This window comes from Scyliorhinus canicula, chromosome 10, assembly GCF_902713615.1.
Source record: "Scyliorhinus canicula chromosome 10, sScyCan1.1, whole genome shotgun sequence".
NCBI lineage: Eukaryota > Metazoa > Chordata > Chondrichthyes > Carcharhiniformes > Scyliorhinidae > Scyliorhinus > Scyliorhinus canicula.
In genome coordinates this window covers 53,697,658-53,724,521 of record NC_052155.1, presented here as the reverse complement: position 1 = coordinate 53,724,521, position 26,864 = coordinate 53,697,658, and the positions used below count along the sequence as shown (strand labels likewise).

The window sequence follows — 26,864 nt, the reverse complement described above, 5'->3', positions numbered from 1 at the left end:
ACAATGAGATCATGGCTGATCTGATTCTGACCTTAGCTCACTTTCTAAACTACCTCCCACAACCCTAGGTTCCCTTGTAGATCAAAGATATGTCTAACTTAATGACCCACGAGCTAATGATCCTCAGAAGAAATTCTTCCTTACTGTGTTAAATCGGAAATCCCTTGCTAAACAGTTCGAGATCTCCGATGAGGGGAGCATCCACTCAGCATCTCCCCTGGCAAGCCTCCTCAGATTCTTGCATGTTTCAATATGATCTCTCATTCTTCAAAATCCTTGCGACTATATATCCAACCTGCTCGACCTTTCCTCAGCATGTTTGGCAATAACAGGATGATTTTAGACCCATGTATTTCCAAAGATTTCCATCAGCAGTTTTTCTTACTTCATGATTCAGTCTTCTGTAGACTCTGAGGTATTGATCGCCAAGATTAGACAACAACTTCTTTGTTATTATACGAGCACTAAGATGATGGAAAACATCTGCTCATTCCATGACAACATGCAGTCCTGTACCTGACAAAGAAACATAGAAAAAAGGAGGGTGTAATCCTTCAAACTTGCTCCACCATTCAACATGGTCATGACTGATCCTCTATTGCAACACCAACTCCACATTCCCCATACTCCACAGGTTGGGTGCTCTTTCAGACGGTCAGTACAGATTTGATGAGCCGAATGGCCTTCTTCTGCACTGTAAGGATTCTATGATTCAGCCCAATGTGCAAAGCTTCTTTTGTTGCTAGCTCCATAAATATGGCAACTTCTTCAACAGCATTGAGTTAAATTACTTTCAATAAGCAGTTTTCTCTGAATAGCACCACTGCGGAGTCCACAAACCAATCGGCCACGAAGAGTGCCGACTGTTGCACCAATCACTCAGTATTTTGCTAACCTTCTTCGTCGCTACCAATCGTAACATGTTTTCACCTCCTTGACTACAGTGGCGGAACCAAAACCTTTCAGCAATCTGGTGAGAAATGTCCTTCTAAAATCTTCATTAGGTTGCTATAGGACTTCTCCAGATTTTGTTGATGAACTAAGTTTTGTCGCAGGATAAAAGTTTTACGCTCTACCAATCTGAGAAATGTTGCGATCTTTAGGTCCTCTGATGTTTGATTCAAAATAATAATTGGAATCTTTCCTCACGCGAGCTCCAACTCCGTCTTCATCAAATGCATCCATGGCACCCATTTATTTTGCCATTCTGGATCCAGTTCCGTTCGGGTCTATATTGAAAACAACCTCCTCCCTTCTGATTCTTTATGACGTATGGGATACTAATGTCACTACTTAGCAGGAATTCTCTGATACATAACAGATAGGCTCTAATCAGATACAGCAGCCCAAAACTGGACATCCATGAGACACCGGTGACCACAGCAGCAGCAAATGTATTGAACTGCAATTTGCAACTCGAGGCCTCGCATATCACTTACTCTGCCACTGCTATCAACCCAAGGGATCAAATTGGTCCCATGAGGAATGCAGGAGAGTATGCCAGGAGCAGCACCAAACATACCTAAAATGTAGGTGCCAAACTGGTCAAGCCAAACAGGACTGCAGGCTAGACATCACATGCAGCATGTGATGGACAAACAAGTAAATACACAGCCATCAGATTAAGAAAAGCTCTTAAATCCTGCCGTGAATGGTGTTGGGCAAATAAATAGCCAACTGGAGGAGGCGGCTCCATAAATAAGGCCAATCATCTTCACTCAAAGTCCCAAGTAGATAGTCCATCTTGGTCTCCTCCAGAGGTCGGCAGCATCCCAGACAGTCTTCCACCAATTCAATTCACTCAACGCGATATCAAGGACCAGCTGGATTCAGCAAAAGGTTACGTGCCCCTGACAACATCTAGGCAATAGTACTGAAGATTTGCGCTCTACAACTAGCCATGCTCCTGGTCAAGCAATTCCTGTACAGCTTCAACACTAGCAGCTAACTGACATTGTTAAAAATTGCCCAAGTATGTCGAGTTATTAAAGGACAACTGTTGCCCCAGCGCATTCTCGATCAGCAGCAACATGCGGAAGGTGTCATTGACAGTGGTACCAAGCAGCACTCACACAGCAAAACTTGCATTCTGATACTTAAGACTGGATTCTGCCAAGATCACTCCATTCCAATCCTCATTTCAGCCTTGGTCCAAACACGGACAGAGAACTGCGTTCATAAGAAGAGTTGAGAGTGACTGCTTTTTTAATAATAATCTTTAATAATAATCATCTTTATTGTCACAAGTAGGCTTACATTAACACTACAATGAAGTTAGTCACCTAAATGAAACCCCTAGTCACCACATTCCGGCGCCTGTTCGGGTACACAGAGGGAGAATTCAGAATGTCCAAATTACCTAACAGCACGTCTTTCGGGACTTGTGGGAGGAAACCCGAGCCACCTGGAGGAAATCCATGCAGACATGGGGAGAACGTGCAGACCCGCACAGACAGTGACCCAGCTGGGAATCGAACCTGGGATTCTGGAGCTGTGCAGCCACAGTGCTAACCACTGAGCTACCCTTGATATCAAGGCAGCATTCGTCCTACTCCGGCATCAAAGAGCACTAGCAAAATTAACGTCAATGGGCAACAGGGGAATAACACTTCAGTGGTTGGGAGTCATATCTAGCACAAAGGAAAATTACTATGGTTGTTGGAAGCCAATCCTCAGCCTCAAGATATCGCTGCAGGAGTCTCTCAGGACAGGGTTCTAGGCCTAACCTTTTTATGTGGTTCATCAACGACCTCCCCTCCAAAGTGGTGATGTTCGCCGATTGTTCGGTGCTCCGTACCATTCACATCTCCTGAGATAGTGAAACAGCTCTTATTCCCTTGAGGCAAGACCAGGACAACATGCAGGTTTAGGCTGATAAGTAACAAGCAACATTCACTTCACACAAGTGCAAGGCAGTGACCATCGCCAACAAGAAAAATCTAACCACATGATATTCAATAATGGCATTACCATCGCTGAACACCCACCAACACCAATGACCAGAATCTTAATTGGACCAGCCTTATAAAGACAGTGTCCACAAGGGCAGGTCAGAGGCTGGAGACTAACTCACCTACTGACTCCCCAAAGGCTGTCCACCATCTCCAAGGCACAAGTCAGGAGTGTGACTGAATACTCTCCCACTTGCCTGAATGAATACAGAGCCAAAAACACTCAAGCAACCAAAAGACAAAGCAGCCCATTTGAGCAGCACCCATCCACCACCAGCGCACTGTAGCACAAGTACTTACCATCTAAACATGCACTGCAGCATCTTGCCTAATTTTCTATGACAGCATCTTCTAGACTCGTGACCCACTTAGAAAGGAACAGACGCATGGGTTATCACCATCTGCAAGCTTACCTCCAAGCCACACACCACCCTGACTTGGAACCTCAGCTCTGGATTAAAGTCCTGAAACTGCTTTCCTAACAGCACAATGGGTATTACATATACCACATGGACTGCTGGTTTCCAAAACAGCGGCTCACCACCGACTTGGGAGTGTAACAAATGCTAATCTTGTTACCAATGTTCACATTCCATGAAAAGTAATAATTTGACACCTGTAGTTTTTTTTGATACATGAACAAATGTGACAAACAAGTTGTTCACAGCAAAATTCCCATGTAGCATAAGCTTTGGTCCATACTGGCTAAGAGAAAATCTGGGTCATAACACTGAAATCTCCTTATGGCATGAAATCTTCCACTTCCATCAGCAGTATAACATCTCAATCTGTTAAAAGGGACCTACAATAGTGCAGCACTCTTTCACCATTGTCATGGAAATGTAGTATAGATTGTGCGCTCAAGTCTCTAGCTGAAGCTGTGAGCTCATCACCCTTCCGATGCTAAAGCCAGAGTGGAACCACCAAGGCAAGCTAACACAAGTAAATCATTATATTGGGTCACTTGCAGCTTTCATGTGTAACCTGCTAAGCGCAAGTGAACATTGCAAGCATATTGGCACCAATTCACCCTCAAGTTCCACAGTTCAAATTCTCTCTGCAAACACTGTTGGAGCTCTTTCTAATTGATCTTTCACCAGACACAGTAGAAACATTTCACACGGTTAGACAGTACAGTTGCCTCAGGATGAAACTGAAAACGTAATGAAAGCCAAGTTCTCATCAGAAGTGCAGAATACCAATGTACCAAAAGCAATTCAATGAGTAGAATCCTGAACTGAGCACAGTGTTCCCCTATTTGTCTACCCTAATGCTTACGATGTAAAATAGCCACAAATAGGCTGCCAAATTTCACTCCGAACACAAAGATCCCGAATCATTTTGGTGCAAAAAGGGTTTTTGTTCAGTTTTTGGACTGAGAAATCAAATCAAAAAATTCAGGCACACTGCATGAAGGTTTCTTCTTTTCATTTGGAAGTTGAAGAAATCTTGAAATTCTTCCTCACAGAACTGTGGGTGTATCTGCACAAGATGGGCTGCAGCAGTTCAAGGCAGCGGTTCACCATCTCACGATCAATGACGAATGTGAAACAGATGCCGGCCTTGCCAGCGACACCTACATCCCATGAAATAATATGAATAAAACATAATAAGCAGCCATTCAGACCATTCACCCCAGAACCACCATGCAATTAGGTCATGGCTGATAGCTATCTTGCCTCCATTTATCGATGCTTAGTCAACAGAAAAAGATGTTAACAATGGTGACATTAAGGCCCTGAAAAATCCCCCGTGTCTCCGTGAGCTCACACTCCAACCAAAAGACGTGCAGGGTAGGTGTATTGGCCACGCTAAATTGCCCCTTAATTGGAAAAAATAATTGGACACTCTAAATTTAAAAAAAAGGCTCCGAAGCAGTTGCACCAACATTCTCTTCCCTTCCTTCCCCAAAGTCTGTACTCCAAGTCACAATTTATTCAATGAATGGCAAGTCACTGGGAAGTTCCGAAGAACAAAGGGGCCTTGACATGTTTGTCCATAGATTCTGAAGGCTGAAGGGCAGGTTAATAAGGTGCTGAAAAAGGCATATGGGGACATTGTCGTTATCGAGGCACAAATTACAAAAACAGAGAGGTCATGTTGAATGTTGTTTCGAACTTTGGTGAGAACACAGCTGGAGTAGAGTGAGCAATTCTGGTCGCCACATTATAGGAAGGATGTGATTGCACTGGAGAGGTGCAGAGGCGATGCACCAGGATGTTGCCTGGGATGGGACATTTAAGTTATTAAGAGAGGTTGAATAGGCTTGAGTTTTTTTCGCCGGAGCAGAGAAGATTGAGGGGTGACATGACTGAGGTGTACAATATTATGAGGGGCATGGACAGGGTGGATAGGGAACAGCTGTTTCCCTTAGTTGAAGGGTCAGTTACGAGGGAACACAAGTTCAAGGTGAAGGGCAGGTTTAGGGTGGATTACCCAGAGGTGGTGACTATCTGGAATGCACTGCCTGGGAGGGCAGGTTGCCTCACATAATTTTTAAAATGCCTGAATGAGCACTTTGCGCTTCATAACATTGAAGGCTATGGCCAAGTGCTAGCAATAAGATTAGCTAGGCTGGTCAGGTGTTTTTCATGCATCGGTGCAAACAATGTGGGTCGAAGGGCTTCTTCTGCGCTGTATTATTATTATTATTATTATTATTATATGTGCAAACATGGGCAGTCACGCTAATTATTGCTCTCGCTCAGCACAGGGCTTTTAAGGCTAATTGTAGCGTTCAGTTACTGCACCAGCTGAGGTCAACTGTAACTTAGCACAGACAAAGAATCAATCCTTGGTACTCTGAAACTCTCAAACACATATAGTTTTTTAAAAAATGTTTTAATTCTCCTTTTTCACATTTTCTCCTAAATTTACATCCAACAATAAACAATAATCAGTAACAAATGTAATGTCAATCCCCATATCAATAACAACGATTCCACCCTCCCACCAAACCCCAGACAGTGGCCTGCATGTTAACATAACCAAATGACAAAAAGGAATCAGGAATCACCCATGGTCACCATTAACACATACAGTCCCTCTCCCCCCAACGCCCCCGAATGTTCGACGTGATCCAATTCTTGAAAGTGCATAATGAATAACATCCATGAATTGCACTACCCCTCCATCCTTCCCCTCAGTTCAAATTTGACCTTTTCAAGCTTAAAGAATTCCAGCAGGTCCCCTCGCCACGCCAGGGCACAGGTGGAGAGGTTGATCTCCACCCGGACAGGATCCGCCTTCGGGCGATCAACGAGGCAAAAGCTACGACATCTGCCTCCGCGCCCATTTCCAACCCCAGCTGGTCCAACACCCTGAATATGGCCTCCCGAGGGCCCGGGTCTAGTTTCACGTGCACCACGTTAGCGATTACCCCAAACACCACCTTCCAGTAATCCTCCAGCTTTGGGAGGGACCAAAACATATAAATGTAGTTTGCGGGGCCTCCCCCGCAACGTTCACACACATCTTCGACACCCTCAAAGAGCCAGCTCAACCTCGCCCTTGTAAGATGTGCTCTATACATCACCTTCAGCTGTATCAGCCCCAACCTTGCACAGGAGGTGGAGGCATTCACCCTCCGGAGCACCTCACACCAGAAACCCCTCCTCCATACCCTCTCCCAACTCTTCCACCCACTTTGCCTTGATCCATTCTAGTGCCGCCTTCTCCTCCTCCAAAAGAGCCCCCTAAACCGTCAATACTACCACCTTCTCCAGTCCCCCTGTCGTCAGCACCTCCTCCGGCAATGTGGAAGCCGGCTCTACTGGGAAGTTATTATCTCCTTTCTGGCAAACTCTTGAACCTGCATGTATCTAAATATTTCCCCCTGCTCCAGCCCACACTTCGCTCCCAGCTCCTTCAATCCCGTAATACGACCCCCAAGAAATAAATCTTTTAGTGTTCTAATTCCTTTCTCCTCCCATAACACTTATGTTTACGACAAGTTTTTAATGTTGAGCGGCAGGATTTAAGAACTTGCTCAACATTTGTACTGCTGCAATGCCAAGCAATGTTTCTCCATTTCTACAAATTCGCTAAAGGGTTGGACACAGACCAGTAGGTATATGCTGAGGTACATAAACATTGGTGATTGTATGGTAATCTGAAAAATGTACAGTATTCCAAACTAGATGTTTCATAATAGCTGAACGCTGAATTTCTGTTTACTCGCAGGATGCAGATAGTGTACAGCATTTATGGCCTGTCAACAACTCCGTAGTTTGTTAAGATACCAAGGAGGGCATTGTGTGGGGGGCTGGAGTCACATACAGGACTGCTAATTGTTTTGGCCATTATGGGTTGAATGGGCTACCATTTGTATGGAAGACCGGGTGTTTGGGAAGCCATTATCTCAACAGACACAGATTCCACTAACAAGGTTGGCTTCTCAAATACAGTGAGTCCAATGAGGAAGTCTTTCACGTAGGCATTCAATGGTCAGTTGGCAGGAGATAAAGTAGGCACACAGAGATTGCATCAGTTCTGCAGATGATGATACAAACTGGTCCAGTAATCAGGTTTGATGTGCCAGTGGTCCAACCTGGATTGAGCTTGCATTTCTGTGGCCTGCCAGTTGGGTATTAAACAGTTTAGCTGCACAGCTCAGAACTGTAATATTAAGCTGCACAAAAGGCCAGAGTTTTGGTTCACCTTACTCCTCCACAGTGACTTCAAACCTTGTTCCAGCGCCTGAAATTTGTTTTTATTTTCAGGACTGCTAATTGTTTTGGCCATTATGGGTTGAATGGGCTACCATTTGTATGGAAGACCGGGTGTTTGGGAAGCCATTATCTCAACAGACACAGATTCCACTAACAAGGTTGGCTTCTCAAATACAAATGGCATTTCTGTAGCTCCCTTTGTAATCGGTCTGTACAGCCTCAGGTGGTCTGTTAGAAGCTACTTGGGCATAACAGGGTGCGACATTCCCAAAACATAGAATATAATTATTTTGTTCTGGGGACCGCTTGAGGATAATTTTCAATTAGAGAGTCAACCATCTTTGTTCAGCAGAAAAGTCAAGTTTGAAAATAAGAAATAGTAATAAGGGTAAAATTTTTAAATATATACAGGGTTGGGATTCTGTTCTGTGTTGAAGAAACCCAATGCCGTACTTGCTAACTTACACCCCAAGCACAATGTTTGGAGTGCATCACTTCAGTAGGAAAGAAGAAAATTAGATTCATAGAAATTACTATCTTATTATCCCTTTCCAAGTCAGCAATGCATACAAATTGAGAACATCACCGTATTATGGATGGGTTTAATTGATTCAATGAAGATGACACTATTCCCTCTGCAGAACCCAAGTCCAAGAGGAAAATAAAAAGACAGATGGGAGGAGGATTAAGGACAACAAAGGAGATAAAAGTAACAGCATGAGCACCTATTTAAAAAATAAAACACCTACGCAGACCCAATTGGAAAGCCAATTTAAGTACAAAATATTGCTGTTTAATGTAGTTGTGCTTTAAGCCAATTAAGCGCACACAGTCATGCAGCCAGGCGACGACATCCAGCTTAATCCTTTGCAGACAATACAATTCAGCAGCTTAGCTGGTATTTGCTTCAGCTTGTTGATAAAGTGCCTCCGTCACTGCCAGAATACAAATATACTACAGATTCTGGAGATCTGAAATTAATACAAAATGCTGGGAAAACCGGCGTCGGAATGTGGCGACTAGGGGCGTTTCACAGTAATTTCATTTGAAGCCGACTTGTGACAATAAGCGATTTTCATTTCATTTCAAGATCTGGCAGCACCAAGTGGAGAGAAAGTTGGCGCTTTGAGTCCAATATGAAGCTTTGGTTAGTTCATGGAAATCACACCCTCTGAGCTCTTATCACCCGTTCCTACCGTACCTCTATTCCAACAAAATATCTGCCCATCCAACCTGATTTGTGTGCCAACTAACATAAGTGAGTTACAGTGACCTTGTCCCTCGAATCTGCACAGCCAACTAAATAGATCACAACTGACTTGCACCACAACTCCAAGTTCCTTCTCTTCAACCATTGCCTTCCTTTCCCCTTCAATAAGACAACATACCTCAAAAGCTACTTCTGATCCTGACCTGCCATTTTCCTTAACTTGAAATTCCAACCGTAACTGTCTCTATGAGAAGTTGAAACCTTCTTGCTATGTACACACTGCCACAACTCCATGTGGAAATCCCTTCACTCTGACTTGAGTTCCTCCCACAATAAGTAAACAGTCCTCATGAAAGCCACAAATATTCTGCAACCCTGGTACATTTCTCCCATGCAGCTTTCAACAGTCAGTCAGAACTCTTAATCAAACTCTTAATCCCAATATCACTCATGGATTATCCAGTTCAATGGAACTGGACTCACTTCAATTCTATTTTCACCAACACAATCAATCATCAGAAAAGCATCTCCAGGAATGATTTTTCTTCGCACTCTCAACACTCGTGTGACCAGGAAGGTTAGATCCTTAGATGCAACATGAAATTATTATTATTATTCACCTCATCTGCAAGCAACTTCCAATGATTTCATCAGTCAGTTTATATATGCACCTGCTCTTCCTCTACCCCCACCTCTCAATTGCTCCAGCATTTCTGTGCTACCACGCTGTTGGCTCAATATCCAGTGTTGAGTGGGTCTCAGTTTTGTTTCCTTCTGTTCGCCATCTTTCTCAACTTACATCAGCTGCCATCACAAACTCCACACTTCACCACTGATTCCTTCCTTGTAGTCAGCTGCCATAAAACCCCAACCAAATTATTCAGAAGCTCAGCACCATGTGAAACGTAGATTGGAATTCCCAACCCACATCACTTTCACTATAAAGACTATGTATTGCACCTCTGCCATCATTCAAATCTTTGTATCTCATCCGGCAACCCAACCCGACCTCTGACTGGCTCCCAATCCCTCAACATTTCAAAATTAACATTTTTATTCATGCATGACAACCTTCTTCCCACTAACAAATATTCCATGTCTCTGACAACAGCTATATTCCATCTGTTCCTCCATTCTGAAGGGTCACCATGCCCAAAACATTACCCTCGTTTCTTTCCACAGATGGTATCGACCTGCTGAGTATTTTCAGCATCTGCAATGTTTTGGTTTGTGTCATCCACCATTTCCGATTCTCCTGAAGATCCACTAATTTGACCTAGCTCTTAGTCAGCTTCCTAATCTCTCAATTTCCTCTCACTTCTATAATGCCTTGCAACACAGGTCTTCATTAAAAGCCCTGTGAATATAAGCAAGCAATAAATAAATAAGTATTGCCTACTGTGCATTCACTTTTTCCTCTGCCAGGCCAAACATATTTCCCACACACTCTCAAACAGCAGTTACAATTTCTGTGAAGCCGAAATGCGTCACGAACTTGAATACTGCTTCCGTACCTAATAAGGTTTTCGGAGCACACAATAAAGCTTGCAAATTCGACAATTGATTGTAATCTTCACTTCTCAGATCAACCAGAGCCTATGTTGTAGATAGTGCTACCCTAGATTTATCTTCTTGTGCCAGAAACAGAGACCCACCCTTTACCTCTAATACGTGCATTGAATGAAGAATTCAACAGCAGGCTCAGCATACTGGGGAGATAAAATCAAGATAATCCTCATTTATTGACACTTTTGTATGCAGCCTCAGGATGTGAGCAACACGACCAAGGACACCTGAATTGCTCATTCCGAATTGTCGAGTGGTAATCGAGCCATTTTCTCCAATCTTTGTATTTTTACGTCCTAGCAATTTTTTTTTTTAAATTGGGTCGCTTCCAAGGCCATTCATACAGCATGAAGAATTAGCCTGTTAACACTGTCCCACGTAAACCGTATAGGATTATTGAACAATTGGGCAGCTTTCAGCGTCAGCTATTTTGATGCCAGCAGACAGACAAATTAAATTTGTTCAAGTTTAATTGCAAGTTCAGCACCATAGCCACTACACCACCATACCCTATTGACAATTTCCTCAAGAGGTTTGCCTTCATTTAAAAAGAGAAAGCAAAAACACACAAGTGTAGGATGGAAAGAATGGCTATTTAATCATTCGAAACAGAATTCATATTTCAGACGCCTCTCCTAAATGCCAAATTTAAAACCCAAGAGGTAATGTGAAGTCATGCAGCTTTTTTACACCCAATTCTTTAAAAGCTTATAGAATTACTGAATGTTCATTGGCCTTTTCAGAAGCCAGAGTAATTTATTTTATCAATGAGAAAAAGAAAATCCACATTTAAAAAGCATCAATGGCCTCAAAAGATCTCAGATCAATGTACGTTCAGTTAGTGTGATGTGGCATTATATAAATAAGCTTTCGGACCCTCTCTTCAATTCCACAAAGCTGCCAGCCGAGGAGAATATTGACAAACGTGAAAGTAATGGGCAAGAAAAGACCAGGTAATCCATCAGGTCTGTCCCACATTCATGATTCCTGGAGCATAATTAAAAAGCCTTCCGACAGCTAAGTAATCTCCAAGGGGAAGGCAAAAACTACAGAAAAAAAATAGTACGAAATTATCAGGAGGCAACTTTAGCAATGAGAGTACTTTCATAAAGATGCCAAAGGGTGAAATGCCATTCGCAAAAACAGCGCGGATCATCTCTGACCTGTCATCAAATCGGACACATCCAAAGATGGATGGCTTGGGGAATTAAAATGTAAAGCTGGTCCGTGAGGGGTGCTCTTGAAAAGCGGAAGTTAAAGTGCATCTCACTGGTCTATCGCTAACCTATAACCACTTGATGCTGTCAGCTGATGCAGCTATTCTATTTCCTGGTGCTGAAATGTGTGCTTAAATGCTCAACTTGTATTTTTTTTTAATTGACATTAGAGGTTTCAAAGAATAGCTTTCCCCTGCAGGATAGAATACCTTAATGAATTCCTGTAAAGGAGCCAACGATCTGACCAGAGTGTTAAACACATAAAATAATGGTTGTTTCAGTTAACAATGTTTTTAAACAAACTCTGATGGAAGCTTCTCACTCAATACTTCTCTCTTCTTCATTTTCATTTTATCAAGGGAAGAACAGCTTTCCCAAAAACATATCACCTTGGAAGGCAATAGTCTGAGAAGCCAAAGTGCCCAGAATGACAACAACAATTACTATGCATTTAACTCTCACTAGATTTGTGCACCAACACTTGGAAAATACAGAAACATTTACTGCGAGAGAAGTTAGAATGTTCAAACGAGAACCTCAAAATGGCCTCTGGCGAGTATTCAGCACTCAGCAGAGCCTCAAAATAATTGTTTTTGCCTGTACAAGGAAAACACAATTGAAAGCAAGAGAAGCCACTGAGCTTTTCAAACATTATGTTGATTGCCAGTGGACAGAAATACAAGGTTGAAAAACTTCAAGTAACAATTTACGGAGCACCAAGTGGCATGTTATTTCGGGCTTGGCAGTATCCAGAAATCGAGTCTAAAGGTGGGTAATTTAAGAAACCAAAACTCTCTGGATATGCAAAATGCTGGCAAGTCCACATTTATTGCTCATCCACAGGTGCCCTGAGACAGTAATAATGGATCTTCTGTCCTGCAGTAGTCTTGCGGTGTTGCTCCCGCAATGGCTTCAAATAGAATGTTCCAGAACTTTGATCCTTTACCAACCATGTGGCAAAATTCAGGAGCTTCCGACATAAAAATATCAGGATATTATGACAAGGACTTGAATGGTTCAAAGTAGATGTCCATTACCATACGACAGCTGACACTGGCACGCAAGTGCAACCTTGAGCAAATGTTTCCCTCATGAAAATTAAATTAATAAACTAGCTTGTGTGCCTGGATGCGATTGACCAACACCAGTTCTTTTTCCTCGCAGTCTTCTCAAATTAAGCAATCACTAAGAAAAAACATGTTCCACAAGGATTTCAATCAAGAGACATGGTGTGTGTGAAATTACACCACTCACTGCAACTTAACTTCTGAAACAAATAACCTGAGCAATGGCTATAAACGGCTTGTCGAAGTAGGAGGAACAGTTTGAAATGTTGATCAACAGGTGCTCATGTAAGAAATGTATTCGCTTAATCTTATTTTTTTCTGAAAGATTAATATCAATGACCCAAATCAGCGACATGGAGACTTCAGTGATTAGTCATACGATGAAAACATGAATTCTGTACGTAATCAGCTACATGCAACATGCTCGTTTTTGCAATGCCCACTAATTCTGCAGTTTGTACGGTTTGACCGTGGATTTAAAAAAAAGTAAATTTAGAGTACACAATTATTTTTTTTTCCAATTAAGGAACAATTTAGCGTGGCCAATCCACCTACCCTGCACATCTTTGGGTTGTGGGGGCGAAACCCACGCAAACACGGGGAGAATGTGCAAACTCCACGGACAGTGACCCAGAGCCAGGATCGAACCTGGGACCTCAGCAAAGTGAGGCACAGGGCTAACCCACTGCACCACCGTGCTGCCCATGACCTTAATTTTTATCTGCTGCTTTGGTTGAGCTGCACCAACATTTGTCATCAACTTCTCAAAGATGCCATTGTGAAATATCATCATCATGCATACAATCCTTTCCTGAAATACTACCCATAAGGGGAAAATAGGGGCACAAAAACCCATACAAAAATAATTAATACAGACGGCACAAATACCAGCAACTGCAAGCATTAGGGTATTCTCTAACTCACTGCTAACTGAAACTATCTGCACACAAGCTGGCATTTGAGAGAGAAATCCACCTCAGCAGTTGCAAATGGTGTTTGAGTTAGTGTCAACACAGGACAGGTGTAGATCCCAATGCCATGGATACAGGCATATTTCAGGCAGCTTGAGGGGGTTTTGCCTTCACCTTATGCCCGAAAGGTGCCACTTGGCTAGCCAGTGAATTACTAGAGCCTTTAAATTTACTTTTTAAAAATGATTAGAGTACCCAATTCATTTTTTCCAATTAAGGAACAATTTAATGTGGCCAATCCACCTACGGTGCACATCTTTGGGTTGTGGGGGCGAAACCCGCAAACACGGGGAGAATGTGCAAACTCCACACGGACAGTGACCCAGAGCCAGGACCAAACCTGGGACCTTGGCGCTGTGAGGCAGCAGTGCTAACCACATGTGCCACCGTGCTGCCTGGGGCCTTTAATCATGCAAGTCAATAGCACTTGCCACTTTCAAATCATAGCCACTAAAATACTGTACAATATTGAAGGTGTTACAATTCCTGTTGATGCTATAATTGGATGGGAAGATCGTAGAAGGAAGCCTGGCTCAAAAGGAGGATTTTTTAACATATAAAACACGGAGGAACGGTGCGAAAGGACTGCTAATTAATTTTAACAAGAAAAAAACAATTAAACATGACAAGTTGGATTATAATACACAAGTTTTAGGATTAACACTGATTATAAAGTACATCATAATCTACAATGGTCTCAATAACACAAAGCCCCTTTTTAGCACAAAAGATAATTATAGGTAAATACACTCTCCACTCTGAACCCCAAGTGAATGTTTGTGGAATTCTCCTCCGAAAACTCCATGAAGATTGTGCAAGGATCCTCGTGTGAATCCTTGTCTGACGCTTGTTTTTCTCTGTATTTTCTGTTTTTTGGGGTTTTGTACTTCGACAATCACTAGGGCCTATGCCTTTAAGATGGATTTCTCCTTTAATTTTAAAAAGGGAATCTCCCAGCAGGCTGTGCTGTCATCAATGACGACTCATTTTGATGGACTTGGCTGGCAGCCAATAAGCTGTTTTATATTCCTGGGTCTCAAGTGACACTATATGTTAATTGGTGGTGATCAGGGTGGAATGTTCCTTAATTTCTGAGATTGCGTGTGTGTTTGCTTCGAATTTTTGTTTTGATCAAGCAGCTATGACAGCCACAGCTCCAATCTCTCATTAGGGATCTATCACAGCTCCAATCTCTGTTACTCTGGCAGCATGGTAGCATAATGGTCAGCACAATTGCTTCACAGCTCCAGGGACCCAGGTTAGATTCCCAACTTGGGTCACTGTGCGGAGTCTACATGTTCTCCCTGTGTGTGCGATGGTTTCCTCTGGGTGCTCCGGTTTCCTCCCACAGTCCAAAGACGTGCAGGTTAGGTGGATTGGCCATGATAAATTACCCTTAGTGGCCAAAAAAGGTTAGATGGGGTTATGGGGTTACGGGGATAGGGTGGAGTGAGGGCTTAAGTGGGTCAGTGCAGACTCGATGGGCCGAATGGCCTCCTTCTGCACTGTATGTTCTATGTTCTCATTCTTTCCCTTTACGGTTTCCGGTCTGAAATCCTGACCATGTTTTCCAAATGACACTTTTAAAACAAAGCTTCTGTTCCACTGTAACAGCGAATCAATTTTAGGATTTTATACAAGCCCCTTTCGGACTTTTCAGCCTTGACTGTTGTGCAAACTGCGCATAATTGCTTCAACTCTCGATTCCCAGATTGTATTAAAAGTTGGAACTTAACCAACCACCACACATAAAAATATGTTCATCCAGCAAGAATCTAACTGTAGGTTTTACCCTCAAGCACAGAAACATTACATTCAACACACTTAAAACTGTATCTACTTTGACAAAGAGTCATCCAGACTCAAAACGTTACCTCATACCTATAAAAGCAGAGCTCTCTAAATGCTGGTTTGTCTGCACTGTGAGAGCTGGTTTGCTGAGACAGAGTGCTTGTGGAGTTGGGTGGAAACAGGGGGTTAGGTGGAATTGGGAGAAGAGGTTATAAGAGAGAGCTGATTGGTTAAGCAGTGGGTAAGGTTGGTAAGTCTCAACAACTTCCATCACTTTTTAAGATTTGAAACACCGTTTTGTGGTTCATAATCTGCAAGGGCTATAACTGGTAGTTACGAGGACAAGGAAAGAAGGGTCTGAGAGAATTTGATATAATCTGATATTAAGCATCTTCTGAAGGTTTAATTTAAAGAGTCACAACATAGCAGGAGATCTCAAAGCCTTGGTTTGTTCCTCTTGCTCCATGTGGGTGTAAGGGAACATTTCCGGTGGAAGAGAACATTTCCAGTGCCCGGGGGAAGCATGTGTGCAGGAAGTGTCTCCAGCTACAGCTCCTGGAAGCCTGAGTTTCAGAGCTGGAGCGGTGGCTGGGGACACCGTGGAGCATCCGGGAAGCAGAGAGTGTTGTGGATAGCACCTATAGATAGGTGGTCGCACTGCAGGCTCAGATTCCACAGGCAGGAAGGAAATGGGTTTTCCCTCTTCTTAATCTTCTTTGCTGAATTCTAAACAACTCCCAATCCTCAGACCTATTGTTTTTCTTAGTAGCATACAATTTGGCCAAGAGGTCTTCACAACTAGATTGCCAATGATTCCGTTCTCATTACACAGTACTCATAATATGATAGAATTTTTCATCAAGATGGAAATGTGAAGTAGTTGATTGAGACTAGGGTCTTAAATCTTAACAAAGGAAACTACGATGAAATGAGGCGCGAGTTGGTTATGACCGACTGGGGAATGTTACTTAAAGGGACGACAGTCGATAGGCAAACATTCAAAGAGCACATGGTGGAACTGCAACAATTGTTTATTCCTGTCTGGCACAAAAGTAAAACGGGAAAGGTACCAATCCATGGCTTACAAGGTAAATTAGGGATAGTATTCGATCCAAGGAAGGAGCATACAAATTGACCAAGAAAAGCAACAGGCGAGGATTGGGAGCTGTTTAGAATTCAGCAAAGGAGGATCAGCGGATTGATTTAAGAGGAAAATAGAATATGAAAGAAAGCTTGCAGGGAACATTAAAAACTGACTGTAAAAGTTTCTATCAGTACGTTGTGGGAAAAAGATTGGTTAAGACAAACGTAGGTCCCTTACAGACAGAAACAGTGGAATGTATAATAGGGGACAAAGAAATGGCTGAGCAACTAAATACATACTTTGGTTCTGTCTTCACAAATAAGGACACAAATAAGATACCAGAAATGTTGGGGAAGGAAGGGTTTAGTCACAGAGAGGAACTGAAGGTGATCAATATCAGTAGAGAAATGGTGTTTGGGAAATTGATCGGATTGAAAGCTGATACATCCCAAGGGCCTGATGATCTACATCGCAGGGTACTGCAGGGGTTGGCTCTAGAAATAGTGGCTGTATTGGTGGTCATCTTCCAGGATGCTATAGACCGCAGAACAGTTCCTGTAGATTAGAGGGTGGCTAATGTAACTCAACTATTTAAAAAGGGAGGCAGAGAGAAAACAGGAAATTATAGACCAGTAAGCCTATTGTCAGTAGTGGGAAAAATTCAAGAATCCATTATCAAAGATTTTATATCAGAGCACTCAGAAAGTGGCAGGATCGGACAGAGTCAGCATGGATTTATGAAGGGGAAGTCATGCTTGACAAACCTACTGGAAATCTTTGAGGATGTATTAAGTAGAATCTAGTGGATGTGGTGTATTTATATTTTCAGAAGGTTTTTCACAAAGCCCTGCATAAAAGATTAGAGTGTAAGATTAAAGCACATGGGATTGGGGGTAGCGTGGAGATGGATAGCAAACTGGTTGGCAGACAGGAAAAAAAAAAAGAGTAGGAATTAACCAGTCTTTTTCAAATTGGCAGCCAGTGATTAGTGGGGTACCACAGGAATCGGTGCTAGGACCCCAGCTATTCACAATATGTTATTGATTTAGATGAGAACACAAAATGTCATATCTCCAAATTTGCAGATGACACCAAGTTGGGTGGGAGTGTGAGCTGGAAGGAGGATGCAGAGATCCTTCAGTGTGATTTGGACAGGCTGAGTGAGTGGGCAAATGCATGGCAGATGCAGTATAATGTGAATAAATGTGAGGTTATCCACTTTGGTAGCAAAAACAAGGCGGCAGACTATTATCTGAATGGCCATGAATTAGATGGGGAGCATGAAACGAGACCTGGGTGTCCTCATACATCAGTCACTGGAGGTAAGCATGCAGGTGCATGGGGCTGGTTTAGCACACTGGGCTAAATCGCTGGCTTTTAAAGCAGACCAAGGCAGGCCAGCAGCACGGTTCAATTCCCGTCCCAGCCTCCCCGAACAGGCGCCGGAATGTGGTGACTAGGGGCTTTTCACAGTAACTTCATTGAAGCCTACTCGTGACAATAAGCGATTTTCATTTAATTTCATTTTCATGTGCAGCAAGCGGCAAATTCATTGTGAGAGAATCAGAGTAGAGGAGCAGCGATGTCATGCTGCAATCATGATGTGGAGATGCCGGAGTTGGACTGGGGTGGGCACAGCAAGAACACCAGGTGAAAGTCCATCAGTGATTCCAAACTAACCTGTTTGACTTTAACCTGTTGTTGATTTTTTATTAATAAATTTAGAATACCCAATTCATTTTTTCCAATTAAGGGGCAATTTAGTGTGGCCAAACCACCTACCCTGCACATCTTTGGGTTGTGGGGGCGGAACCCACGCAAACACGGGGAGGATGTGGAAACTCTACACAGACAGTGACCCAGAGCCGGGAACGAACCTGGGACCTCAGCGCCATGAGGTAGCAGTGCTAACCACTGTGCTGCCCTTGGTATTGCAAGACCTCTTAATATGCTGCAGTTATACAGGGCCTTGGTGAGGCCACACCTAGAATATTGTGCAGTTTTGGTCTCCTTATCTGAGGAAGAATGTTCTTGCTCGAGAGGTAGTGCAGCAAAGGTTTACCAGACTGATTCCTGGGATGGCAGGACTGACATACAAGGAGAGATTGAATTGGTTAGGATTGTATTCGCTTGCGTTCAGAAGAATGAGCGGGGATCTCACAGAACCCTTTAAACTTCTAACAGGACTGGACAGGATAGATGTAGGAAAGATGATCCCGATGGTGGGTGTATCCAGAACCGGTGGCAGTCTTGAGGATATGGGTAGACCATCAGACAGAGATTAGGAGAAATTTCTTCACCTAGAGAATGGCGAGTCTGTGGAATTCATTACCACAGGAAGTAGTCGAGTCCAAAACATTGCATGGTTTCGAGCAGTTCGATATAGCACTTGTGGCGAAGGGGATCAAAGGACGTCGAGGAAAGCAGGATTAGGTTACCGAGTTGGATGATCAGTGGACTGGGCCACAATTTGAGAAACTAAGTGCCTTTGATGTAAAAAAAATTGGAGTCTTTTGAACTGGTATTCTTTTGCATAGTATAACACTGTTGAGATCAACTAATGTTTTTCTTTCTCTGAAAAGGCAATTTCTAAACAGTCCATGGAAACATCAAAATCACTTGGTTTAGGTTTCCTTAATGGCAATAAGTTGGTACGATGGAATCTTGCCTCTGCAAGTGTTTGAAGAGGGGCAGGAAATGATCCTCAGCGTGACATAAACTAAAACGCTGACCTGGAGCTAGGTGAAAAACAGAGGAAGTAACCACGGAGACATTTCTTGGTCAGAAGGGTCTGAAAGGGTGATTGTCACTTGACAAGCTACCAGCTTCCTGAAAAAGGATATATTAAAGAATGCTTGGGACCAGGGTGCAGCACCTGGGGAGATGGCAGTGCTCGTCAAGCAACAATCTTCTTCAGGTCAAAGATGGATGAGACAACAGTGGGATGGGTTCCCTCACACTAACGAAGAGGGAGCAGATTTTTTTTTAAAAAAGGATGTGGGCTTCACTGGCTAGGCCAGCATTTATTTTCCAAGCCTAATTGTCCTCGAGAAGGTGGTAGTGAGTTGCCTTCTTGAACCACTGCAGTCCATGTGGTGTAGGTACACCACCGTGCTACAAGGGAGGGACCTGCAGGATTTAACCTAGAGACAGTGAAAGAATGGCAATCTATTTCCAAGTCAAGATCGTGAGTGACTTGGAGGGGAACTTCCAAGTGTTGGTGTTCCCACGTATCTGCTGCCCGTGACCTTCTAGACAGTAGTGATCGTGGGATTAATCTCCCAGTGTCTGTGTGGGCTTCTTCCGGGTGCTCCGGTTTCCTCCCACAAGTCCCAAAAGACGTGCTGTGAGGTGAACTGGACATTCTTAATTGTTTCTCAGTGTACCTGAACAGGTGCCAGAGTGCGGCGAATAGGGAATTTTCAAAGTAACTTCATTGCAGTGTTAATGTAAGCCTACTTGTGACACTAATAAAGATTATTATTATTATAGAAGGAGCCTTGGTGAGTTCCGGCAGTGCATCTTGTAGATGATACACAGTGCTGCATCAGTGGAGGGACTGAATATTTGTGGAAGGGGTATCAATCAAGCTGGCTTTGTCCTGGATGGTGTTGAGCTTCAAGCGTTGCTGGAGTTGCATTCATCCAGGCAAGTGGGGGGTATTCCATCACACTCCTGACTTATGCTTTGTGGGTGGTGGACAGCCCTGGAGAGTCAAGTAGCGAGTTATTCACTGCAGAATTCCCAGCCTCTAACCTACTCTTCTCACCACAGTATTTATATGACTGGTCCAGTTTAGTTTCTGGTCAATGGTAAACCCCAGGATGTTGATTGTGGGGGACTCAGTGATGATGATGATGATGCTATTGAATGTCAAGGGACCATGGTTTGACTCTCTTTTATTGGAGATGGTCATAACCTGGCACTGGTGTGGCATGAATGTTACTTGCCACTTGTCAGCCCAAGCCTGGGTACTGTCCAGGTCTTGCTGCATTTGGACATGGACTGCTTCATTATCTGAGGAGTCGCAAATGGTGCTGAACATGGTCATCAGCGAACATCCCCACATCTGACCTTGTGTTGGAAGGAAGGTCAGGGTGGCACGATGGCACAGTGGCTAGCACTGCTGCCTCATGTCACCAAGGAACCAGGTTCGATCACGGCCTAGGGTCACTGTCCATGTGGAATTTGCACATTCTCTCAGTTTCCACGTGGGTCTCATCCCAACAATCCAAAGATGTGCAGGGTAGGTGGCTTGGCCATGCTAAATTGGGAAGAAAAAAATAATTGGGTACTCTAAATTAAATTTTAAAAAAGAACATAAATGTTGGAAGGAAGGTCATTGATGAAGCAGATGAAGATGATTGAGTCTAGGTCACCACCCTGAGGAACTCCCATAGTGATGTCCCGGGACTGAGATGATTGACCTCCAACAACCACTTTGTGCTAGGTAGGACTCCATCCAGTGGAAAGTTAGCCCCGATTCCCACAACGGGCGGTCTGTACAAAGGGCAGGGACTTAATCAGCACGAGCTTATAAATGGTTTGCTCGAGCTCCTCGATGCCATACTCTTATCAAATGCTGCCTTGATGTCAAAGGCAGTCACTCGCATCTCTCGAGTTCAGCACTTTTGTCCAAGTTTGAACTAAGGCTGTAATGAGGTCAGCAGCTGAGTGATCTTGACAAACCCAAACTGAGCATCAGTTTTATTACGAAATGACTCTTAATAGCACTGTTGGCAACCCCTTCCAAAACTTTACTGATGATGGAGAGTAGATTGATAGGGCAGTAATTGGTTGGGTTGGATTTTTCCTGCTTTTGTGTACAGACATACCTGGGCAATTTTCCACATTGCCGGGTAGATGCCAGTGTTGTAGCTGTACTGGACCAACTTGGCCAGGGGTGCAGCAAGGCCTGGAGCACAAGTCTTCAGTACTATTGCTGTAATATTGTCAGGGCCGATAGCTTTTGCCATATCCATTGTCTTCAGCTGTTTCTTGATATCACATGGGGTGAATAAAATTGGCTGAAGACGAGTATCTGTAATGCTGGGGACCTCTGGAGGAAAGAGAGATGGATCATCCACTCGGCACTTCCCACTGAATATTATTACGAATGCTTCTGCCGTGTTTATTACATGGATGTGCTGGGCTCTTCTATCATTGAGGATGAGGATATTTGTGGAGCCTCCTCCTCCAGTGAGATTTTTCAAATTGTCCACCACCATTCACGACTGGATGTGGCAGGACTGCAGAGCTTAGATCTGACCTGTTGGTTGTGGGATTGCTAAACACTCTATGACTGTTTATGTTGTTTGGTATGCAAGTAGTCCTGTGTTGTAGCTTCACCAGATTGACACCTCATTTTTCAGTATGCCTGGAGCTGCTCCCGGCATGCCCTCCTTCACTCTTCATTGAACCAGGGTTGATCCCCTGGTTAGATGCAGGGCATACAACCTGCATCAATCAAAGCTGAGTCGGAGTAGTAGTAGAGTCGCAGTAATGCTAGGCCAAAGCTGCAGATTGTAGCCGAGTCCAATTCTGCTGCTGCTGGTGGCCCACAGCCCTTTATGGATGCCCAGTCTTGAGTTGCTACATCAATTTTGAACCTACGCCATTTAGCACAACGGTAGTGTCACACAGCACGATGGAGGGTATCCTCAGAGTGAAAATGGGACTTTATCTCCACAAGGACTGTGCGGTGATCACGCCTCCAATATCGTCATGGACAGATGCATCTGCACCACGCAGGTTACAGAGGATGAGGTGCAGTATGTTTTCCCCTCCTTGGCAGCGATGTGCTGAGTGGTCACACAAAAGGTGGCTCTCCCTTCGGAACTTCAACTTAGGTCCCTTAAACGTGTAAATTTGATACCAAAGTAACAAAAAACACTCATCCTACACTAACAATTATCCAAAGAAATGCCTTTGAACTAGCCACCGAGCGGAAAAATAGCAGTTATGGTAAAAGTTGGGAGACGAAGATCCAGACCGGAGCGAGGAGACACGTGGGGTGCAGCAAAGCAGAGCATGGCAGACCGAGCAGGGTCACCAAAGCAGACCTTAGCCCACCACCGTTGGAGCAGTGGTTGGAGCTTCTTTCAATAGAGCTCCAAAAACACAGGAACCCTATGGACCCCATGTCAGCCATGAGGTCGGCCATAGAAACCATTCTGGTCTCCATCAAAGCAGCGTTAGAGAGAACGGAGCGGAAACTAGAGACCCAGGAAGCAACGGTGCGGAGCTGGAGAATGTGGCCACTGGCCAGAGTGGTCAGATCGCATCGCTTGAGGCCGAAGTGGCAAGATTGGTGACGGCACAGGGAACACTCGAGTGGAAGGTAGAAGATCAGAAAAACAGGTCATGCTGCCAGAACCTACGGATTGTCAGGCTACTTGAAAGCACAGAGGGCAGAAAACCCCACTGGGTACGCTGCGAGGATGCTTGGGAAGCTGATCGGAGAAGGCTACCAGAGGTAGATTGGGCTCACAGGTTGCTCCGGCAAAGGCCCAAAGCAGGAGAACCACCACAGGCGATCATAGTCAAACTCCATAAGTTCCCGGATAAAGAGGTGAACTGGGCCAGGAACACACAGTCCTGTAGATAAGAGGGATACAACCTGCATCTATCAAGACATTGCAGTCAACCTGGACAAGCACCGGATGGTGGCTTTATTTACAAAGTGTTTGCCATCTAAAAAACCTGAGGGCCAACATAGTCTTCCTTCAAGAGATATATCGGAGGGAGAAGGACCAACCCAGGGTAAGAGGTGGATAGGACAGATATACCAAGCTTGCTTCGGTACTAAGGGAGGTGTTGACCATACTGTTTAGAAAGAGTTCTCCTTCCTCGTCCAGCTGAGAAAGCAGGCAGCCAGGACGCGATAGCTCAGGTGAAGGATCGGAATGGAAAACTAGTTGCAGTGCAAGATAAGATTAAGGAGACTTTGGCAACTTTCGACCGAAAGCTGTACATCTCCAAGCCCCCGGAGTGCGACTCGAGGATGAAACAGTTTCACAATAGGTTAGACATACCAGCTGTGTGTGTGTGTGTGGGGGGGGGGGGGGGGGGGGGGGGGGGGAAGGGAGAGGAGGAGAGGAGAAGAAAGAAGGCAGGGACTTGAAGCACCACTAGAATGAGGAAAAAGTCATGGAGAGTACTCCATGCAATTGGGGAAGGCACCGTGTCTGGACAGATACCTGGTAGACTTCTATAAATAATTTGCAGCAGCATTGGCCACGCAGCTGTGGTAGATGTTCAATGATGACTAGATATAGAGATGGACCCTGCTGCCCACGTGGGCACAGGCCTCAATATTGCTGATGGCTAAAAAAAGACAGGATCCGATTGCATTCATGTCCTACAGACCCATTTCACACTGAAATACAGATGCCAAAGTCCTGGTAAAGTCCCTGGCGCGGCGACTGGAGAGTTGTGTGCGGAGATAGTCGGGAGAAGTAAACAGGCTTTGTCAAGGGCACACAGCTGACAGTGAACATTAGGCATCTGCTAAACGTGATTGTGACCCAACCCAGGAAGGAGACACCAGGAACTAAAGACGCTCAGCTCAAATAGCAATTAGTCTCGCCAAATCCATGGTCTTGATGACCATTCTAAGCTGGATTGTCTAACCAGTAATTTAGACGTTGCATTATTTCTTGTGCACCTTTCAATAAAATTAGATTCTTTATCGTACAAAAGGGACAACTTTTTGAATGGATTTGCCCGAACTCATCAGCTCAAATGGCAAGGCACACAGGATAAAGAGTGGAACCAATTATTACTAACCTTGCTTACTGTGAAAGTTCTCAGTTTTATACATGAATCCCAAGTGCAAAAGATATTGATGCAGCAAAATATGCCACCATGGATGGTATTTTTCATCACCGTGTGTTTGAGGCTTGAAGATTATACTGACAACCTGCACAAGTGGTTTCCTTCAAAAATGTGCTCTCCTTCAAATCAATTCCCACAAAAGACACTCAAGATACCCGTGATTAACAAGATCTGTTGTATGCAATTGTCTGTCATCAGAGAGACTCTCTCTCACACACCCACACATAATAGCAAAGGGGGAATGAAATTTGTCATGGCGATTAACTAACAATCATTAACTGGACACAAAACCTGTTTGTCCCATTATTAATCTGGAGGTGGTGAAAATAAGGATATGATTGAACCAATGTAAAGCGTATACTGACCTAGCTGTTGCTGCATCTGATGGTGCATCATTGGATATGGAGGTGGTGGTGTTGGACCTTGTTGTATCATTCCCATGGAACCCAGCTGCTGAATAACAGGGGTGGATGATGTGCTTTGCGAATGCTGCTGCTGTTGTTGTTGCTGCTGCTGCTGCTGCTCCAGCTGCTGTCTGGCTCTCATTTCAGCATATTTCAACTGTTCCATGTGGAAGGCTTGCCGTTCCGTGAGCAGCTGTTGTCTCTGCTGTTCAAGCTGAAATAAAGTGCAAAGGCAACACACATGAACAAAAGACCCTTGCTGCAATGTACTTCCATGGTGCCAGGGCCATCAAATAACTGCTGTAAGTGATCAGTCTTAGTGGAAATCTGGACAGCTAATCAAACCCAACCTGGTGTTTTGGCCAAATGCAAAAATCAGCCAGAAGAGCACATATTGTGAATCGAAAATTTGAAGCAGTTGGTTCATCAAGAAGTTGCAGATGTATTGAGGGCAATAGTTTATTTTCTTTACTGCAACAAGATTTATACAATTCTCTCTTACTTCTACTGAACTGACAGATTTTAAGATCGTTCTTCCAGTTGTGCCACGGCATGTGCCAGCATGTGATTGTTTACAACCGGGCAGTCATCTCCAATCTGTTTTATTACCCGAGCAAGCCTTATTCTATTTGTTGGCTCAAATTCCAACTTACATCACAGATATGTCATCATAGAACTATTGCAATACCGTATGAGATACATCTTAAATAACGCTATCGTGCCTGCCTCTACCACCTCCGCCGGCAATGCGTTCCAGGCACCCACCACCCTCTGCGTTAAGAACTTTCCACGCATATCTCCCTTAAACTTTTCCCCTCTCACCTTGAACTCGTGACCCCCAGTAATTGAGTCCCCCACTCTGGGGAAAAAGCTTCTTGCTATCCACCCGGTCTATACCTCTGATGATTTTTAGACCTCAATGAGGTCCCCCCTCAACCTCCATCTTTCTAATGAAAATAATCCAAATCTACTCAACCTCTCTTCATAGCTAGCGCCCTCCAGAAGGACTTGGGAGTCCTTGTTCGTGATTCTCTTACGGTTAATGTGCAGGTTCAGTTGACAGTAAGGCGGCAAATGGAATGCGAGCATTCATGTCAAGAGGGCAAGAGTACAGGACCAAGGATGTACTTCTGAGGCTGTATAAGGCTCTGGTCAGACCCTATTTGGAGTATTGTGAGCAGTTTTGGGCTCTGTATCTAAGGAAGGATGTGCTGGCCTTGGAAAGGGTCCAGAGGAAGTTCACAAGAATGAGATCCCATATGCCATGCTTTCAATACCTCTAGATCAGAGGGAAAACACAATGGGAGAGTATTGTAAGGGCCCTTACCATTTTTATCCATGCATGCTTAATGGATATATACCTTTAAGTCGAGCAGGGGAGTAAGGAATTCAAAAGTTACAAAAGAGAACACTATGCTAGCCTTGGGATAGCAGAACTCGGACTTCGCGTACCCGAGAGATCAGTGGGACACTGTTCAATTGGTTGGCTGGTGGCCAATGAATTGGCCAAATGGTTGTATTCTGCCCAGTAACAGGCAATGTTTGGATCCTGCCCAAATTTTTTTCTTTATGGTTTCATGGGATGTGGGTGTCGCAGGCAAGGCCAGCATTTGTTGCCCGTCCCCAATTACCCTCAAACTGAGTGGCATTTTAAGAGACAACCACATTGCTGTGGGTCTGGAGTCACATGGAGACCAGACCAAGTAAGGACAGCAGATTTCAGTCCCTAAAGGACATTAGTGAACCAGATGCGTCTTTACGACAATTCTTTTATGGTCATCATTCGACTTTTAATTCCAGATTTGGATTGAATTCAAATTTCACCATCTGCAATCGCAGGATCCAAACCTGGTTCCCAGAGCATTACCATGGGTCTCTGGATTACAAGTCCAGCGTCAATGCCACTATACCACCGCCTCTCCGGGATGATTTTTTTTTTAAGAGAACAAGAGAAAGACAGTTGGGGTCCTGGACTCCTCTATCTGCACCCACTCTGCTCTCGGTTCCTTTACCCATCCTCTCACTCTTTCTGATCTGGCTGCCCAGTGATATAACTGTAGGTTCGGGAGGGTCAGGCCTCCCACATTTCTTTCCCTT

The 26,864-nt window shown here is 44.0% G+C and overlaps 1 protein-coding gene across 4 annotated transcripts in view; it reads right to left on the bottom strand.

Annotated features, from left to right (window-relative positions):
• Positions 1 to 26,864, bottom strand: part of smarcc1a (SWI/SNF related, matrix associated, actin dependent regulator of chromatin, subfamily c, member 1a) — a 260,613-nt gene that overhangs the window by 13,136 nt on the left and 220,613 nt on the right. For all 4 annotated transcript variants that reach the window (XM_038808949.1, XM_038808946.1, XM_038808948.1 and 1 more), the window contains exon 26: positions 24,729 to 24,981. In XM_038808949.1, the coding sequence (XP_038664877.1) occupies positions 24,729 to 24,981 (253 nt within the window). The remainder of the gene's footprint in view (positions 1 to 24,728; positions 24,982 to 26,864) is intronic.